Here is a 20,947-nt window from a genome sequence, read left to right as displayed (position 1 = left end):
TCAGCTGTCAAGAAACGCAACACCAGGCCCCTACCCGAATTTGAGCCCAGTGATGCACTGTTCCACCCCTGATTGGACTAATGAAACATTTTCTGTTTTATGCTGTTTGTCTGTACAGACATGTGACCAAATTTCTCACCAATCAGCTTGGATTGTAATATGGCCAGCATTAGCAATGCAGTACATTTGATCAGGCTAGATAATTATTAATCATAATCATATTTAAATCCCATCGATAATGTATTTATCTTGTAATTAGATTTTGTTACTGCTTTATGTCTTTTACAAGTTATATCTTCTGTTTAAATAAATCCAGTGCTGAACCAGAGCAATATGTAAAAATGAAATGACTCTTTGCACTACAATTAGCATGGGGCCGTCCTGTTATTTAAATGTAACGCTGCAGACTTCTCCTAAATGTTACTTGTCTTCACATTTTCAGATGCTCAGTAATCAATCATGTCAACGTGTTTCTTTACGGACCACTGATGATATTAAGAGCCAGCGAGAAACATTTCAAGTAAACCCAGATTTTCAAACAGAACCATCAATCACTTTTCTCAGTAGATGTGAGAAATGTTGAGTAATATCCCAAAACTAATTTGTGCTGCAGATTAGTGAATCTATGTCAGGAATATACACAGACAACTGTTTTGGTAACATGTCACGTTGTGCTTTACTCACACAGAGTAAACGGTTCAGTGGTTGCTCTCTAGTGATCTTGCCTGAGATCTAGGAACAGTTCTAAAATATATATTGAATGTTGTGACCTTGTTTGGCAATGTGTATTGAGCAAAGTGTACTGGACCTGGTGACAAGTGTACCTTGTGATTAGCATCCATAGCACAGAGGAGTATTACCAATAACTTTAATTAAAAATGTTCTGATTGATATTAATTGGATCATTTTCAGGAACATCAGTTTTTTAGTATTGGTGCATGTGGCCAACTTTAGGCAGTATACAAAGGGGATATAATATAGGACAAAAAGTGTAAATGATAAAGCTTAGCATGTCAGTTATGCTTGCTGGGACATCAACAATTTGTTGAAAGTGCCAACAAATTTGCAGTCTTTACACATAATTCCTGTTGCTTAAGAATCTGCAGGTTAGTCACAAAATATCTGGCCTTCAGCTACCTGGTGTATTTAACTAGGGTCAGTGAAGTTATTGCACACATTCTGCATCGGCTGAATATCTCTCTGCATCTAGTTTTTAAGTAGGGTTGATAGCAACCTGAAGCCAAGTGTTATACTGTTAACAGAAACAGATGGACGAGGATGGTGCCAACGCTGTCTTTGGGGGCTGGTATACAGGGTACACCACAGGGCCTCATGCTTCAGCTGAGCTCTCTTACCCCCGGGGTACTATGGCGTATAGTTATACTTCTTGATTTAATTGTAATGTGGAGAGGGAAATGGAGACAAATGAGTCCGACAGCCCCTAACAGGCTGCAGAACATCGGCTTTGGATCCTGGAACAAGGGCCCTGAGTATTGACAGTCACATAGGCCCCTCCTCCTCTTCCATTAAACATTCTTTCAGCAACTCTAGAGTGTGCCACATAATATGAAGCCCCCTAAATTCCTCAAATAAATCACAAATTATTTTTGAACCCCCAAATAATGCAACATAATAGATCTATATGGTGCACAATAATTTTGGGCACTGCAAGAATTAGATCTACTGTGTAATGTCACAATGGAGTGTCGGTCGCTTACCAGTCACAAATGTCAGATTCCAACAGAGACACAGAGCAGTGTGAAGAAGTTGTCCTAAGCGGTACTTTTGGTCATAGGCAGGACTGCCAAGAGGAAGTGCGGAAACCTGTCAAATGCTGGCGATGCGCACAGCCTAGGGGGTGTGAGTGTGCAGAGCTGTAACAAGCAGCAAGCTCTCTGATGTTGTCTGTTTCATACAGGCATTGGTGGTGTTTACCGCTCTTCTCTGTGAACTTCCCTTTCATGCGAGGGGCATAGACAACATCGCTATATGTTTTGAAATAGGCCAGCTTTAGTAGCAGAGAAGAGAGAAGGCTTGGATTGGCATAAGATTTGGGGGACCATGGGATGGACTGAAACCAGAACTGATGTTCAAGTTTAGGTTTTAATGAAATTGTTTTTAAGTATAACAAATGTCTTTATTTTAGATATATTATTAATCCCAATAATACAATATTTTATATATATTATTCTCCAAAAGTTCCTTTACTTGCTTTTAATATATCCTTTACAGATAAGCAATCAGTTAAACAACAAAAAATGTGATGCTGTCTGCATTGCCCAGGCTAATTCATAGGGGTATATTTACTAAACTGTGAGTTTGAAAAAGTGGAGGTGTTGCCTATAGCAAACAATCAGATTCTAGCTCTAATTAATTTATTTTATTTATTAATTTATTCTACAAAATGATAACTAGAATCTGATTGGTTGCTATAGGCAACATCTCCACTTTTTCACCCTCACAGTTTAGTAAATATACCCCATAGCCTTTGAAGGTAGAGTTAGCCTTACAAATTGTTTTTAAAATATGAATTTTTGTTTCATTTAAAAGCTAACTATTTCTAAAATGTTATGTTATTCCCAAACCCTAACTAGTCTTTCTTTGTAATACAGCCCCCTATGCCTATCTCTTACTGATGAATAGCTGTAACTGGCTAAGATAATATTTAAGCATCCTGTTGGTTATCATGGGGATTCGAACTGTGAGTGAAAGCTGCTATTTACACTGATAGTTTGAGCCTCCCCATCCCCCCCCCCCCACCCCATCAGCCTTGTGTCAGTAACTTGACTTCAGGGAACTCAAACTGCTAGTGCAAATAGAAGATCATGCTTGTATACATGACAAGCAGCAAAAAGCTTGCTGATTGCAAAGACATTTCCAGGATATTATAGCCATAGGCAAACCAAGGAGGGGGGCGGGGGGCGGGGGGGGGGGGGGGGGGGTTCCTAGTGCCTGGAAACCCCCCTCCAAGGCTGGGGCACTGTATAACTGAGGTAGCTGGACCCTGCTCCCGCTTCACACAGCTCTGCTTGACCTAACAGTAGTGCACGCAGCATTGCCCATGTATATTATGGGGATAGGAAGAGTTGGAGAGCAGCCAAGCACTGGCTAAAATTATAGCCACGCCCCTATGCATGCTGACCACGCCCACTGGTGGCATGGTGTGTAAACCCCCCTCTACAAATCCTATGTTTGCCCCTGATAGCTACATGTAACTTGAAATGTAAAGGTAGGTGTGGGAAGGGTGTGTATTAGACATACACGACTATAAAATAGGTTTGTCTCTGAATGTGAATAGCTCTTACACTGAAGCTTTATTAACTCCCCATCCTCCTTAAGCATGAACTTTATGAATCATTGGGGATGGATCAAGTGGTTGTAATAATGAGTGACATGATAATAATAATAATAATAATAATAATAATGATAATAATCAGTTTCCTTCTCTCTCTGTCATCTTGTTACTACACCGCAAGTAGATAAACCATATTACTGTGCTGAAACATATAATTTTATTACTTTTTTATTCTTAATGGCAATTTTTGTGGTTTGTGGCTTAGTGTCCTTTTTTAAATTATTATTTAATTAAATTATGTCCAACAGTCAGTGCAAACTTATTCATTTATTACATGAAAGTCTGGCCAACACTTACCATTTCCACACTGTAAGGTAATATAACCCTGGGTATATTCATTTTAAAACATTCTACATACACGCAAATCTAGTTGGTTGAGATGATTGTAAAATTAACAGATTTATGGCCAAACACCAAAGATAACCACATCTGGGGGTATATCTACTGAACTGCGGGTTTGAAAAAGTGGAGATGTTGCCTATAGCAACTAATCAGATTCTAGCTGTCATTTATTTAATACATTCTACAAAATAACAGCTACAATCTGATTGGTTGCTATAGGCAACATCTCCACTTTTTTCATACCCACAGTTTAGTAAATATATCCCATGATGTCATCTGGGTGCAGAAAATGTGTAGTGGGGATTTTCAGTATTATGCTTTGGGAAATACACTCAATGTGATGCGATGATTCCTTAAAAGGGCAGCACATGGAACAATCAGATTCTAGCCATCATTTTGTAAAATGTACTAAATAAATGATAACTAGAATCTGATTGGTTGCTATAGGCAACATCTCCACCTTTTTCAAAATATACCACCTGGTTGTCTGGGCATTTGGCCCTAATGACTGTATTACATAGGGCCCCTGTACTTCTTGGTTGGCCAGTGACCTCACACACAGGCTGATGAGGGCCATCTGCAAAGCAGATTTTCTGTTCTCCCATCCAGTCTGATGTGTTTGGATTTTTATCATACAAGTCATTTATGTGGCTGTTCATATTGCAATGTTAAGCTGTTTTGGTTTGCTGAAAGAGTTGACAAGATCTGCATGTGCATGTGTGTACTCATCTTAAGAATTGGGTAAAGCAATATTTTATTCTGTTAAACTGAAACATTAATATACATTATTACAAGGTGTATATAATAAAACTGTTTGTGTTCCATTTCAACAGCATTAAAATGTGCAAGGAGTGAAACGTTCCCATCTGTCAGATTCCCAGATCCTGCCTTGTCAAGTCCTGCGAAGGAAAATCCAGTGAAACGGTAACGGATTTCACAACATGTTTAATCACTAGAACAATGGCTGTGTGGTTCAGCCAATGGCAGGACCACAGCCATATATCCAGGGGTCTTGTAGAACATATTTGTCATGTAAGCTTGTCTCTTACAACTCTCATTATGGCCACAAAGCAGTAAAACTCAATAATGCACATTGATATTACATCAATGTTACATCAATATTACAAGTTTACTAGCCACACAGACACCCACACAGTGTTAATTACTGTCTCTTAATATATTATTTATATATATATATATATATATATATATATATATATATATATATATTTATGTACACATTTTGTTTATTTGTTGTGCTGTTTATGATTATTTGTCCCCATTTCCTCATCTTACTTTTTTAAACCCCACAGTGGCAGGATTTAGGGATCATTCTTGCCATCGATAAAACGGTGACTCTGGTTCCGTCCCCCTCTCTTTCTCAAGAATAGAGCCACTGTGATTCTATCTTTGCTCCATCACTAGAACAATTATGTTCTTCTCCATCGTTACAACCGTGGAGAGATTCCATACCTGCCCTGTGATACGATTCCAGCACCATTTCTAGAGCCAATAACCGTTATTAACCAAAAGTGTTATGTATGATGACGTAGAGTCAGATTTATAGACTGTGTTAGGTCAATTGATCACCAACATTATAACATCAAAACTGTGCACCAGAATCTTGATAGACATGTCTATTTTTATTAGTAAACCATGGTTTGCTAGCAGGGATTAAGTTGAAAGTGAATTTGCTGATTTGTTGGTGGCTATTTTATTTACTGAAATCTCCCTACAATGTGCGCTATCTCTAGAACATCTATTTCATTCATCCCAATAATATGGATGTGGTGACAGACATTAAAGAACATGGTAACGTGTCATAATGAGATATAGGTTATGGCTGTGCTACCCACAATGAATATTTATTACCCTGCCTTTATTAGGTCATGGATGGTTTCACCTTTCCCATCTGTTCCGTAGAGAGTAACCTCTTCTTTATTAGCTTTGTATTATGAGTTCAAGGATGACAAGGGAAACTTGTAAAGACTATATTAATTTTGAATAATTTATAAAAGAGTTATAACTTATTTAATCACTGATATTATTCTAATTTTTAGCACGATAATTTGGCCACAGCATGTCACCATTAAAAATGAATCATCTTATTTCACCTTAGCAGAGCAAGATGCATGATTGAGACCATTTTGCTGTGTTAAGCTGGGTACACACCTATGCAATGTTTCTAAGGATTTCACCGGCCAATGAAAGTCCCGATGGGCATGCCCATTCATGTGTACACACCTACACGATTTACCGTCAGATCTGTGATCTTTATCTCTCATAACCATCTGCTGAAAAAATGGTGACTCTGCACACACTATAGAGATCATCATCATCATCATTTATTTATATAGCTCCAACATATTCCGTAGCACTTTACAATTGGGGACAAACACAGTAAACTAATAAACAAACTGGGTAAAACAGACAAAGAGGTGAGAAGGTCCTGCTCGCAAGCTTACAATCTATAGGACAATGGGAGTTTGATACATGAGGTTAAGTCTACATTTTCAATTTCGGCCCAGCCAGACTGCAAAGGTAAAAGTGACTCATAAGCTAAATGATCCTGTCACACAATAGTGTTCATCAGGGGGTAGTTGTTTTGTGTGAAATTGTGTAACAGATGGTAATAGGGTAATGTAGTGAGGTTAATAGGGTGGTTGAGGAATATTATAAGCTTGTCTGAAGAGGTGGGTTTTCAGAGAACGCTTGAAAGTTTGTAGACCAGGCGAGAGTCTTAGTGTGTGAGGGAGAGAATTCCATAAGTGGGTGCAGCCCGAAAAAAGTCCTGTAACCAGGAATGGGAGGATGTAGAGATCTGCCTACACTGCTGGTCATGATTACATACACAATTCCACATTTCCCAAAATCGTTCCATCGTTGATCGTGATTTTTATGAATTTAGAAAACCAAATCAACAGATGCCTACACACTCTTACAATATCTGAACAAACAGTTGTGAATCGTGTGATCTGCACGATAATTGCATAGGTGTGTACCCAGCTTAAGACATGTCCACTTGTCTCTCTGCAGAATAGGAGGAAAGGGTATTCTTTTTCTTAAATATTAACTTATTTAATACAGACCAATAACTGGTATTTTCCCTGGGGCGGTAGCTAATACAAACATGCAGAGAAATTAGGTTTACCCAAATATACATACAATTATTTTAATTTGTAAAAAGTGTAAGAAGTAAGTGTAGGGGGTATATGTATCATAGTCCGGTTTTTGCATCCCGCGCGAGATCGGCGAGTTGACAGCTAGAATTTAAAGCGGCACTGGCTTGTAAAGGCAAGTTTACCTTTACAAGCCAGCGCCGCTTTAAATTTTAGCTGTCAACTCGCTGATCTCGCGCTGGATGCAAAAACCGGACTATGATACATTTACCCCCAGGTGTTCACTGGGAACATTATTCCGAGCACAGTTCTGTGTCATCTATTGGAATGTTTTGCTTGTAGATCCTTGACACATATAAGTGACATGATGCAGTCACATGTGACTACTAATGCTTGTGAGTGAATTATCCAGCAATTAGAAATTGTCATTAATCACTGGAAACCTTTACATTCAAGCTAAAATTTCTGTAAATATTTCATACTGGCTATTGTAAGTGAAACTAGTATTCACATGTCCTACTGTATACCCTTCTTAGATGTGACTAAATAGACTTACATGGTGACATTTTAGGACACGTCCTCTGCCCCCAAAGACGATATTAATTGGTGCATCGGTCAAATTGTGGGTAATGTTGACAAACCAAGCCTAGCTTGTGAATATTTACTAAAACGCAGATTGTACACTTTGGGGCAGATTTAATTAAGAGCTAAGTCCTCCGCGGGATGTTCCTAGTTCAAATCTTCACAAATCTTTGCTCACACTACAGGTGCAAGCGAAGATTTCTGTACTTGAATTGCCGGTACAGCGCGCACTATCCCCTCATGAGAGGTTCCTAAACGACTTTGCTCTTTAATAAATATTGCCTATTAAGTTGTCAATGAGTAATAGCAGAGGGCACCTAACATAAATTTACCAAGCTGTTCCGTATTTTGGTGTGGCTCTCGTTTTATCATTCTCTTTATTCTGGAAGTCATAAATAAATCTAATAGAGGAAGCAAAAACAGGCAATTGACCCGGCTAGCAGTTCTCTTGCCACATTTGGCAACAGGGAGGGAACTAGAGCTGTGTGATAAGGGCGATCTCCCAGGGCGCAACGATGAAGGAGGCGCAGTTTATGAATATTTTAATTTCATTGGATTAAAATTGAGGGCTAGCCTTTTTCTTTCTCTCCCCAGGCGCAGGGGCGCACGCAGGATTGTCAGGGGGGGGGGGGGGGTTTCCCCCCCTGACCCCCAAAAAAAACAAACAAAAAAAAACACGAGAGAGAGCTGCTGTGCATGCGTAGCAGCTCCGTTTCGGCAGCGCTGTCCTATACAGCAGCCGCGGCGCTGTCAAAGAAGCGTCCGCGTCGGTGCTGTATACAATACAGCACCGCCGCGGACGCTTCCTTGACAGCACCGCGGCTGCTGTATAGGACAGTGCCACTATGGTGGCCACTTAGATAGCGCGTGGGGGGGGTGTTTCTGGAGACTCAGAAACCCCCCCTGCGTGCGCCACTGAGGCGCTAAAATTTTAAGTTACGACTCTGTGTGGGGAGTGATGAAACTATGCCCCCCAATTCACTCTCCACCCAATGCTGCTGCCTCTGTTACCTATTACTGTAGTTTAATATTTTCTTTTTCAAAACTACATCAGGAACTAGTTGTATGTCTTTATATAATCCAGATAGGCTTAATAGTTTACTGGTTTTTCTTTTTAATCAGTTTTACTCAATAGTGGCATTTTATGCAAAAGAGATGAAGGAGACAACTCAGCGTGGTTTCTAATAGTGTACAAACAAAGGGGACCTATCTGGCACTATAATTAGGAGAGGGATGAAAAGACATTTCCTTAGTAGGTTTAAAATGCACAGTCATCTAGACACATCTTTTGATGTTTTAAAAATACCAGTGTAATTTTATGTAGCAATACAGGTGCCCTTTGAAAGGACTATTTGGTAATTTTTGTAAATTGCATGGGAATATAAAAATAGATGCTAAATGTAAATAATAGGCATACCAAAAGTGAGCAATAGATGCAGATGACGGTTGGTTTGTCTAACAGAAAATGTTCAGATGGATAATGGTTTATTGTCAAGTAAACCGTTTTTAATGTTGAGTGTCACGAACAGCACTCACCTGAGTCTGCGTAATACATATGTGACACAGGGTTAACCAAACAACAACCACCTGGTCTGTCTAAAAAGATTAAATCCTTCCCTATCTATGCCACACACTAGCTTTGCGTTACTAATTACCACCACCAAGGTTTTTTCGGACAAGAGCTGACACTCTTATTTAGGAAGCCTTCGGTTCTCCCTAGCATTAATCTAACACAATTTACTTTAATCAGAGGTCACATAAACCACAAGGTTTGCACAGTTTCAATTAGGTAGCATCTGGACCAAACTGTCGCGTGAATTCGTAAGAACACAGAGACTAGGGGGTAAATGTATCAATATGCGGGTTCTTCAACACCCGCGTGTTCAGCCTCTTCCGCGATTAAATTTCAAGTGGCGCTGCATTGTAAAGGGAAGTTAACCCTTTACAATGCAGCGCCGCTTGAAATTTAATCGCGGAAGAGGCTGAACACGCGGGTGTTGAAGAACCCGCATATTGATACATTTACCCCTAGAACTTAAGTGTAATTTAATATGGAAAATACATCCACAATGCTTAAGATAAAAAGATAATAAAAGACATACAAATATAGTGCAATTGTTTCTTATAAAATAAAAAGGATAAAACACAGAATTGATACCTCACTTAGAATCAAGTTTCTGGTGCTGGGAGAAGCAGAAAAAATGGAACCTCTTCAATCAAATGACTCCCTCAGAGTGAACCACGAGTTACATTTTCAATACAGTTTTAAAACCAAGCTACAGGGCCCACAGCCCCCCTTCCTGTGACCTTATTCAGCTTGAATCTGTCATTACCATACAACCCTGTCCCTGCAGTCGGCATGTCTGGGGCCTCCCAAACATGTGTTAGATTTCATTGTCTTGCAAGAGATATCCTCAAAGGCTTTCACATTTGCGTCCTGCCATAAATGGTATAAGGGGCTTCCCTTATCTACCAGCCCCCTCTGGGTATTTTACCATACACAAAACCCATTGATCTAACAGCTTCTAAGAGAACCATGTCACACTATTTCTAGGAAGTAATTCACAAACATATTTGCAGATTTATGCCTAAAAATTAGCTTGCACATGGCACCTCCCCGTTCTAGAGGGTGGCATATTTTAAAACTGAATTCCTGTTGTCTATACAGTATTACATATAGGCTATATTAGCCCATGGCCTCATTGAGCCAGACCACATGCTGAGCGGTACCTAAAAGTCTATTCACATGTCACAAATAGTCTAGATCTCACCCCGGGAGTCCTTTGAACTGCCCCCAGGGCACATTTATATCTGTTCACACTGGTGTGTGCAAAGCCATCAAACACATTTACATCCGACTCTGCGTCTTTAACTGTTATACTAACTTATCAATGGATTCATTTGATACAACCTATTTACACTGCAGTTATGAATTATCCCTTATAAATAACTGCAAGCTCTCTATGTTCACGACACTGAGGATTCCATGTTTTGTAGAATTGTCATTGTTGAGTTATTAGCTCCTTTCTGTTCAAGGGGAACCTAGAGGAGACTGGAAACAACAACCTGGTCAACCTGTGTTTTGTTCAAATGTATTTTTATATAGAACAAATAGACTGTACTCAGTAACGTTCATGTGGTACTTAGACATTCACAGTAATGTTTCCTCACCTGCAGAGCACATGCAGATTGAAACATGCCATAAAATAGCATTCTCACAATGCAGATCTGTTTTATTTTACTCCCGTTTGATGCATGGTGAGGATAATGGCCATATGAAGTGCACATGTCATAGGAGAATCTTTTGTTGCAGTTTTAAGATTTCTTAGACCTTAACAATCTGATCAGTCTGGTGTTAATAAAGACATCTTATGAAGCATTACCAGTATTTTACCCATCATGTTTCAGAACAATTTCCCCTGTAAGACATTCCAGTACCTTTCAGTTACCTTGTTACACACTACAGCAGGGGTGGACAAGCATGCCCATCAGATCACAAACGCCCTATTACTGAACTCTCACACTTACCACACTTAGCCACTGGATCCCACACCTCCTCCTAATTGGCTGCAACACTCCGGCCTCCCAGCGTTGTGCAGAGGAGATCACTTGATGCAGCTGTTCTCAGTCAGTTGAACAGCTGAATGTTTTCTGGTATGAACCTGCAGGCGCCTGGGCATCATGCTTCAGTGATGCTCCTGGCCGGGAGTCACATCTTAAAGCTCAAAGAGCAGCATGCGGCTCGAGAGCCTCGGGTTGGCCACCGCTGCGCTACAGCCTTTACGTTTCTTACCGTGTCTGGGTTGGGTAGTGTCTGGGTTGGGTGGTGATGGTCAGGAGTACGCAGCACTGCCTGGACTGCTCAGTTAATATCACGCATTGTATTTAACATTAACACAGTGACAGAGGAGTGTCTGGAAATTAAAATCCTAAACCAAAACATTGAGCACCATATGGTAAAACAACACAATTGCTATTGTTATTGATTGTAAAGCATCATGCATGCATTATGACACAGACACAGTGCGGAGAGAGCATACTGTGGATGTATCATAAAATATGCTAAAATCACATAATTTTGCTCCTTTTTTTCCCCCTACATTTTTATTAACCTCAATAACACTAATTTCAAGTCATTTGCAGTCAATTTTGACTACCTCACAGGTCACAATATTATTTTCATACACTTTCGGACAAAGACTGCAGCTCCTGGCTGGATGCTAAGCGACAGAGCAATGACTCAAACACATGGCAGTTCTTAGCACATCTAGGACACATTGGCACACAGCAGTGGCAGTAAAGAAAAGTGGTATAATTAGCAATGGATCAATGGAACTCTCCTCTTTGTGTGTTACCTATATAACACAGTACAATTTGACTGTAGATTTACACCAAGCCTGACAGCCCTAGTATTTGTATTTCAGCAATGACAATTAGCAATGGAGCAATGGAGCTCTCCTGAATGTCACTGGAGACTTTGAAGAACACTGCTACCCCTCCTCTTTCTATTCTAACTATGACGCTGCCCAACTGCTCTACACACTACCAAGAACTGTGCTACCCCTTCTGAGTCCCTCTGTAAAATGGCACTCGATGGCTGTGGAGGGCAGTACTTATAGAATCCAAAAATCACGAGATCCGAGATCCGACGACTTAACAATGATGTTTTGCCTCGTTTTCAATTTCCGAGGGAGCGTGAAAGTACCGAGCCGAACTCAGATCTGCTAAGTTCGGGTGTGTTTAGTTCTCTGGGAACCGAGCCTGAGCATCTCTAGTCTTTATGTAGCACATATCTGAAACTATTTTTTTCAGTGAAAAAAAAATTCTGAGTGGGTAAGAAACTGTTAGATTATTCTGCCTTATGTTTGGACTGACAAAGCTAGAGCATAGTGTGAAGGTGTTTAGGGGCTAAGTGTTTTGTGTCTACAGGCTCCTTTGATGTAAACCTGTCTGTATGGGATTGAAAAATTGATTGCAGGTATATTTAGCACTGTAGCAAAAGATTTATTTTTCCACAAAGTACTCTAATAATATCCCGCAATTATATCATTCATGTTTTTTTTAATTAAATTTATATTGCCTATGGGCAAACTGTATACTCATATTAGTCATAAATAGTATATGACATAGTATATAGGGCCATGCCGCTTTGAAAAGGCCTAGCACAACATCAGGCTTGATGGCAGACTTGCAGTGTAGGAATCACCCGTTCATCACGTTGCTCTTTTGTGAGATTTTGTGGTTCATAATACGGATGCCACAAGGACCTTTCTCTGTAATACATGTTGATGCACTGCTGTGCAAGAAACTTTGCTGTATACTTGGAGTATGCTATATAAGTAACTTTATTTTCATACGTCAAAAGAGTATTGTATACAGATCAAGTAAAGCCACTATTTCCATTAATATATAGCAAAAATAGCATATTAATGAGCAGAATATACATTCAATTTTTATTTATTTTTTGTTTGTCATCCTTTCTTCCATCACTTGGCTGCAGGTTGTGGCGTTAGAAGGTAATTGGTTATCTAACTAAGAAATGCATTGTGCGCATTGGTTGATTTATACCAAGGGGCAGGGCCAGTGATATCACATTAATGTAAATGGCTGCAGAATCAGCTTTTTTGGTTTGCATGAGATCTCATTAGAACACTGTCCTAAAGATCTGAGAGGAGCTGGAGCGGCCTCTAGTGGAGTGGGGAGGTAATACTTTACTTTTGAACAGAGCTTCAATGTAAATGACAGGGTAACACTGAACAATGTATTTTACCTTCATGGTACATAGCTGAAACTTTCATTTTTGGGTCTCTTGGACCTCTAACTGCACATGTATGTACTTATATTGTTATATGGTAGCTGAGGTTTCATAGTGCTACAAAATTTTATGTTTCTTATAATGTGATAGTAACAGAGTAACAGGGCCACTTACATGAACATGTTTTAAAGATGATTTGTCACAAGGTCCTTTGATATTTTTGATTGCAAAATACTCTCTTCAGAGGTTCCAGGGGAACCCCTTTTTTGATAGTGCACAAGATACTGTTTAGCACATAAAAAAAATAAGATCATCGGACCTGGTGACAGGTCCTCTTTAAGGGGCCTATTTATCAAAAAGAAAAAAGCCGTATATACAATGAAAACTGGTGTTTTCGCTGTAGATATGGCTCCTCCCCATCTATCAAAGGGTTAACATGTCGATAGTACTGCTAAGATTCGCCGGCTTTGTTCGGCGATATCCTTCCAAAAGCAAAGCACAGGTAAACCTATTAAACAAGAACTGTGACCGATACATGGCATCCATCCTGTAATTATTGATTTTTTTGTATCTTTGTTTTATAATTTGTAACAAAAAGCATTTACACATATTTTAACTCAAATAAATGGTAATTTCCCCCAATTTCCATTCTAAAATGTTAATAGGTGGAAAACAATTATCACGGCACACGGACTGGGACTTTTAGGTAAAAAGGTCCCTGTAAGCAGGATGTTACTATATATATACAACTTAGTATTGAGTTATCATTGGGCCTCTTTAGTAAAATTACCTGCTGGGCTTTGACCCATATACAACACTGTGTTTAGCAGCGTCATTATCATCACCCCTTCTATTTTTATATAATAAGTTTATTGTGTACTATAATAATTTTATTTTTACAAAAAATCTATATGCATGATTGTGTTTTATTCTGTTTGCACACATGACTTGTAGTGAGCTGTTTTCAGGCTTTTCTGACCTGGAGATCAGAATATACAGTAGCTTAAATATGGTTGAAATAAACTACTGCATTCCAAGACTGCATAGAACATATTATTGTTGTTTGAAAAGCTTCATGACAACAAGCGCCAGCTACAGAAGACACAATGCATGGGCTTCTTTTCAAGAGTTTACACTTTACCCAATGTTCCTCTATTTTCTTTCGGACAGGTCAGAAATATCTAATACTAACTTATCTACCGCGAATCGGAAAGAAAACCTGCCAGCAGGACAGAGGCAGAAATCGTCGAGGAGCCATAAAGATGGGAAAGCTGATTTACAAAAACGCCAAGTGGACACACAATCTTCAAAAGGTCAGAAAACCGGTAGGTTGTCTTCAAAGTGTGAGCATTATGTTCTGTAACATAACAAACCCTCCAACGTGAAAGTAGGAGCATAGACCTATATACTATATACTACAACATGAAACACCCGTTTTAACCTCCTGTAGAAGTTTTCGTCCTAAGATAAATACATCCCTTGGTCTCTATGTTTGAATATCCGACCCGTTGCCTAACCGCACGCTGCAACTCTTTGAATTGGCTTAGAGCCATTTAGGCAGCATTTACTTATACATTATAAACATCCAGTTGTTATTTATGTGATTTGTTTTATTAAAAACTGAAAAGATAATTGCACAAGTTTGCTCTCTTACTCCACACAAGCAGCTTTACAAGAAATATCTTGGCACAAAATTATGTGAGTCTGTTTTTAGGCCATTTAAGCTCAACCTCACGTTGTTTTCATATCACTTATTTATTATTTTATTTCTCTAGTCCGGAAAAATTCAGAAACAGAAAAACATGAAAAAGACGCAACTGCTCATTTGCTCCAAAGAGAAAGAAAGTGTTTGTCTTTGGACATTAGTTTCATGCCACTCATTGCAGGTAAGTAAAGACATGTCTCTGTTTTTTTTACATAATAAGTAAATCAATGTATTTATTTATTTATTTATTTTATTTTGGCATGCTCAGTACCCACTATGACTATATGGGTGCGTCATACCTCCCAACTGTCCTGATTTCAGCAGGACAGTCCCGATTTTAGGGCTCTGTCCCACTGTCCCGCCCAGGGACATGTTTGTACCGCGGGTGGGAATGTTGAGGGCAGGGAGGTATGTAATGAGTAGCTTAGTGCTTTACAGCGCTAGCCATCCCTCTGGGGCCGCCCATGGTGAGACTCTGCCACGCCCCCTGTTCCACTACCGGGGACAGACATATTGGGAGTTGTGGTACTTTGATATTTCGACTGACACCAGGATTATGGTACATCACAATTTTATTATGAAGTCAACAGATCAGAGCTATACAGCATGAGAGCCCAGATCTTAACTGACTAAAATAACGGATAAACGGAACTGTAACTCCCCAACAGTTTGGAACACTGGCCTCAAGGAACATTAACCAACTGATTGCCAGCCTAGCTCGTGCCCTTAGCCTTTATTAAAACTATACTCTAATATAACTTAACTAACCTATGCCTTACCTAATTAAACACTAATGTCATTTGCTAACTAAATTTAACAAATAACTTAACCAATGTTATAACAGTTCTAACCTGTGTTATACTAACAAACTAACTATTCTATCTACACTATGCATGCTTAATAAAATAAAGTATCTACACAGCTGTCTCAAGGTATTCCTACACGCCCGCCATTGCATATCATAGTTCATCTACATAATACACAACTACTGCAAAAGCATTCCCAGCACAGCAATACTAAAGTTACTTTGAATTGAAAAATTGGCCACAACAGAGGTACAAATGTATGAGATTCTAAATACAAAACCCTTCTCTTCAGAGGAGGGCTGGAGCATTTTAACCTGGGGGGTGTGGGGGGGGGGGGGCAAGACTCGACTCATCAGCATATTAAGAACATTTTAAAGGAAAAAACATGCAGGTGACTCAGTGACCCAGCCCAAGGTAGCTCACTATGGGACCGGCCGGGTTGCAGATGACCCCCTGCCCGCCAGCCCAGCCTGACCATGCTTCTCTTGTTAGACAAGCAGTGTATACACCTTTTCACATGACACATCATGTGAAAAGGTGTAAACATTGCACAGTTTGAGGAGACTGTCCCTCCAGTTGACACATTTGTCCTGATTCACGGGATGTAGGGTGAACTGTCCCCGCTCACCATGGTCAGTGGGTGCTGTGCATATCTGCCATTGGTGCGTGCAGCGGTTCAAAGCTGTTTTAATGGAGGGGAGGTAAGCTGGGTTCATCCAAGCGCATTGGCATGCCCTGGGGATGTGACATGCCCCCAACTCTGTAAAACAAAGGATTGTAAGCTGGTTTAATGTGGGAAGATCAAGAGTTAAGAGCTACTGCAACATATGCTTACTGTGTATTTATTAGCTTTGTTTTATTGAAATCCACATGGAACATTTAACACAACATTACATATTGCATAATAAAAATCTGCTACAGAAAAAAATTGTATAATTAAGGTATCGTTGAGCCTAACTGGACTTTGGCTAACAAAACATGATTTAATATTTAATATCTATTTGGATTCTTCCAAATTGAGATATTTCACATAGATAAAATAATACAAAAGTTTTTAGACATTATTTTATTTACTTTTTTATTATTATGGACAGCGCTGATTAAAATGGGTATGCATCACTGTAAATGCCAGTTTGGACTGTGGGTTAGCAAAAAATATTCTGATAACATTAAAAGTAGATCAGTGTTTTGTTTTGTCTTTCCTCTCAGGAGATTTGTCAGTCACGGGTCGTCTACAAAAGTGCTCAGATAAAATTTTGGATTGTTATATGACTTTGGCCATAAACTCCCCTTTGCTGTCAGAACAACAGAGGCAGGATCTCAATCCAATGGTTATTCGCATCCTCTCCGCTACATCGCTCCCCACAACTCCAACTCCAATCAGTGTTTTACAGGTAATAGATCTATTGTTAAGTATACAAACATGCCAAGTCTAGATTTACTTACATGCCCCTAACATTCCCTAATTAGTTGCATAAGATCTGTATGTGACTGTTTTTGTTTCATTATAATTACTTGTGATGTTAGCTTGTTATGCCTGATAACTCATCAATAAAGAGGTTATGTGTTTCTGGTCTGATACTGAAGTACTGATATGATGATCTATAATGACCTGACAATACATAAACTGATTTACAAAGGGAGAAGTATCATGAAAATATTTTATTATGCTATTGAAAATTATAAAATTAAATTGTTGCAATTTGATTATAATTGGAAAGAATGAGTCTGTTAAAATTATATTAAATGTTTTATTATAATACTCCTTCATTATTTTGGGTAGTACCTTATTGCATGCACAGTGGCGCAGGAACTGCAGTCTCATAGGTTCTGACTGAGATGGGGTGTAAAGGTCCAGGTGTCCCTTGGCCTCTTGCCCCCCAGGATACTAGATGGTGATTGTGCTACAGAGCATTCTGTCAGTGTCTGGTAGTGTTGGCCATGAGACAACTACTGTGCATATTGCCCAGCCCATAAGAGGGCTAGCCTGGATGTCACATTGATTAACAAGAACTTGTAAGATTCAAAATGTTAGGGTTGTTCTCCCCAATCACTTGACCCATATGTCTGTTCTTTCTACTAGGAAATACTCCCGCATCCAAGATTTCTTATGTGTTGCCCCCCACCTCTGGAACGATCTCCCTCGTCCATTCAGACTATCCTCTAACCTGCAAAGCTTTAAATGCTCCCTTAAAACCCACCTGTTCATTAAAGCTTACTATTCCGCTGTTTAACCACTTCCTTTATCTCCTCTCTTTGTGTGTCTTTTTTTACTAACAGAAAGTGTACCTCACTCTAAATCATCATCCCCTCTTTTTTTCACTCACTCTTCTTCCATCCCTTCCAATCTGATTTCTAGTTCCCTTACACTGATTCGCCCCTATCTGTAACCCCGTTTGTCCTCCCCTTCTCCTTTAGATTGTAAGCTCTCACGAACAGGTCCCTCTTCTCCCCTGTCCTCCTCCTCTCGTTACTTTGCCTTCTGCAGCCCAGCTATATTTTTCACCCCCTCCTTGTGCTCTATGCCCTTGGTCTCGACATTCCCTTTACATTCGCACCTCAATCACTGGTTCTGATCCTGTTAATAGTGCCACGAGCACATGTCCAGCTTGCTCTAATTCATTTCCCCACCTTTACTCCTTCTCTTTTCTAGTTATAGGGCTGATTCATTAAAGCACAAAAATACCGGTCCATGCCGTATTTTGCGTAAAATTGCACTGTGCATGCCCAGAGACAAACCATATTCCATACAACGAAGCAATGTCCAATTCATCTTTGAGCATAAGGGACCCTTACTACAGCCTATGATTTTAGGGCGTATGCATGTAATCAATGTACAGTAAGGGTGCGCCAAGCTTGAGCGCATGCAGCAGCGTCCTTATATAACTGAGGTTAGTAAGCCTCAGTTATATAAGACAGACATACCTGTAACAGACTGAGTGGTAGGATTCCTTGTGTTAACCTAGATTGGCACTGGCCGACCAGGGGTGTGAAGTCTAACGGATTCCCCAGTATTTATTAAGAACTTCCGCAAGGCAGGATGGACTTAGCTGCCAAAAGAAGCTGCATGTTGCGGTCCCCTGACCTGCCACTAGGTGTAGCACACGATATGGACACAGAAGGAGATGGAAGGAAGCAACTGACAGTAGTCAGAGTAAATGAGTCTGAATTGGTACACGGATGGTTAATGAAGTAATAGGTACTGGTGGAAGGTGGAGTTTCAGAACAGAGCCGGGATATGGTACACAGGCGGATAACGGGATAGCAGAATCAGGAGGCAGATGGAGACAGAGCCAGGGTTTGGTACACAAGCAGTCAATGAACAGGATAGCAACTCGGGGAAGCAAGAGCACAGGAGCCGAACAAGTACAGTAAATCAGACAAGCTGAGACACTTGTTGCTCTCACACTGCTACAGTGTCAGAGCAGGTTTGAATTCCCCCCTCCTGGCTTGTGGTCAGGTGATGCTGATACTTCTGAGTTCCAACTGGCGTGCTGTCAGTGAGGGACAGTGCTGGAACATGAACAGGTAAGATCGTGACAATACCCCTATGTATGGGTACTGGTAAAGGGGCATCATCCTGCACAGTATTGAGTGCTATACTTCTTTTAATATACTTTATATTTAATTATAAAAGCAATATTCATATTTGCATGTGTGAAAGTATAAATGTATGCATTTCTTGAGAGTATAGACCTGAAAGATGGTCAGTAAATGAGGAAAGTGACAGAGGACCACTGTTAAAAAAGTAACCAAGCCTAGAAAAGAGATTCCATTGTAATGCATGCATCATACTTTTGTTTTCTGTTTTCACAATACATTGAAATATTTTACATGTAGTTTCTACAACAGTAAATGTGAAATATCTCTATATTTCCAGGAGAAATGTATGCCAGTGTACTGCAGATACAGATTCCAGGATCATCCTTTTCACCAGACGCATGAACAGACACATGGAACACATGTTTTCTTTAGGGATGTCAATGTTGTTTTTGCAGGAACCATAAGTCCTGGCAAACTGCGTGAGGTTCTTCTTGGCCCTCCAATAGAGATTGAGGTACATGATCGAGACCAGAAAATAAAAGAGATTGTCAGTAAGCCGTCACTTTTTGGTATGGAGCCTGAAGATGAAAAACTAAGTAATGTTGGTCTTGTGACTTCTAAACGTACTGTTCACAACCCCTTCACGGAAAGGGACAGGTTGTGGGATCCATACGGGATTGCAAAGATAAACTTATCTGAACTGGTCTATGGTGCAACGTACTTGAATGTCTGTGTTCCTATTCACAGTTGTGAGAGACCAGATCCTACTGGGTATAACTCTGATAGCAAAAATGGGAGAATAGTTGGATTAATAGGATCAGTTGATGGCCCCCAGGATTCTCCCCTTCCAGTAGGACATTATTTAGATGCCCAATCACATCTTAAAATAAGAGTAGACCTATCAGTGCCACTTTCTTCAGAGGCTGAGACTCATGAGTGTCCCTTTGGGCGCATTGTCTACATATTCGATTGCAAGAACAAACAATTGTTACATGATGTTATTGTGAAGATTACAGAAATCAACTCACGAACTCTTGGCCTGGATCCTAACCCTGTTAATATTAGTTTGGATGCTCTCTCCAGAGTTGGTTTGTCAGATGATCAGAAAGATGACACTATTCTGAATATCCTAACTGGAATTCATATTATGGATGGAGCAATTCATCTCTTTATTTTAGAAGGATTGAAGCAAGGAGCTATCAAGGAACTATGGGAAACAGTACCAATCAGGTGAAAATAAACACTCTGCAATATCAATGTAAGATGTTTGATGTAGATGTAGAGTAAATGTCTCACTTGTATCTGTCCTTTGGTTTACAGGGAATGCACAAATACTAAAACAGATATGCAAATATTTATAGAGCTGTACAGTTATATAAAATGGAATAAAGATTTGTAGAGTCGAATTAAAATCTTAACAATTTGTTTCAGACCAGCAGGAGATGAGGGAAAGCTGGAGGTTCTGTACAACTCGGAAATGGCTTTTCACGAGCGTCTTTACAAAGACCTTGGAGTTTTGGTGTGTCATGTCCATCTGCGTGAGCCTCTCTCCTCCTTATTGAATCAGCCACTTCTCTACATCAGGGATATGGTTCCTCAGCTGTGCTTTCAGGCTTTGTCCAGGTAGATGAACCTCCCTCTTGATTACTATTCTGTGGCTGCTACAGTGGTCAGTACACTCAGAGTAGTCACAGCTTCCGTGTCTGGGCAGGGTGTAGATATCTTCCCACACACGCAGGT

The 20,947-nt window shown here is 39.9% G+C and overlaps 1 protein-coding gene across 1 annotated transcript in view; it reads left to right on the top strand.

Annotated features, from left to right (window-relative positions):
* Positions 1–20,947, top strand: part of CFAP92 (cilia and flagella associated protein 92 (putative)) — a 70,044-nt gene that overhangs the window by 25,905 nt on the left and 23,192 nt on the right. The window contains exons 6-11 of the mRNA XM_075183137.1: positions 4,531–4,621; positions 14,324–14,466; positions 14,929–15,039; positions 16,874–17,058; positions 19,545–20,437; positions 20,639–20,830. Of these exons, the coding sequence (XP_075039238.1) occupies positions 4,531–4,621; positions 14,324–14,466; positions 14,929–15,039; positions 16,874–17,058; positions 19,545–20,437; positions 20,639–20,830 (1,615 nt within the window). The remainder of the gene's footprint in view (positions 1–4,530; positions 4,622–14,323; positions 14,467–14,928; positions 15,040–16,873; positions 17,059–19,544; positions 20,438–20,638; positions 20,831–20,947) is intronic.

This window comes from Mixophyes fleayi, chromosome 8 (genome assembly GCF_038048845.1).
Source record: "Mixophyes fleayi isolate aMixFle1 chromosome 8, aMixFle1.hap1, whole genome shotgun sequence".
Taxonomy (NCBI): domain Eukaryota; kingdom Metazoa; phylum Chordata; class Amphibia; order Anura; family Limnodynastidae; genus Mixophyes; species Mixophyes fleayi.
This window is presented reverse-complemented; position numbering and strand designations above follow the sequence as displayed.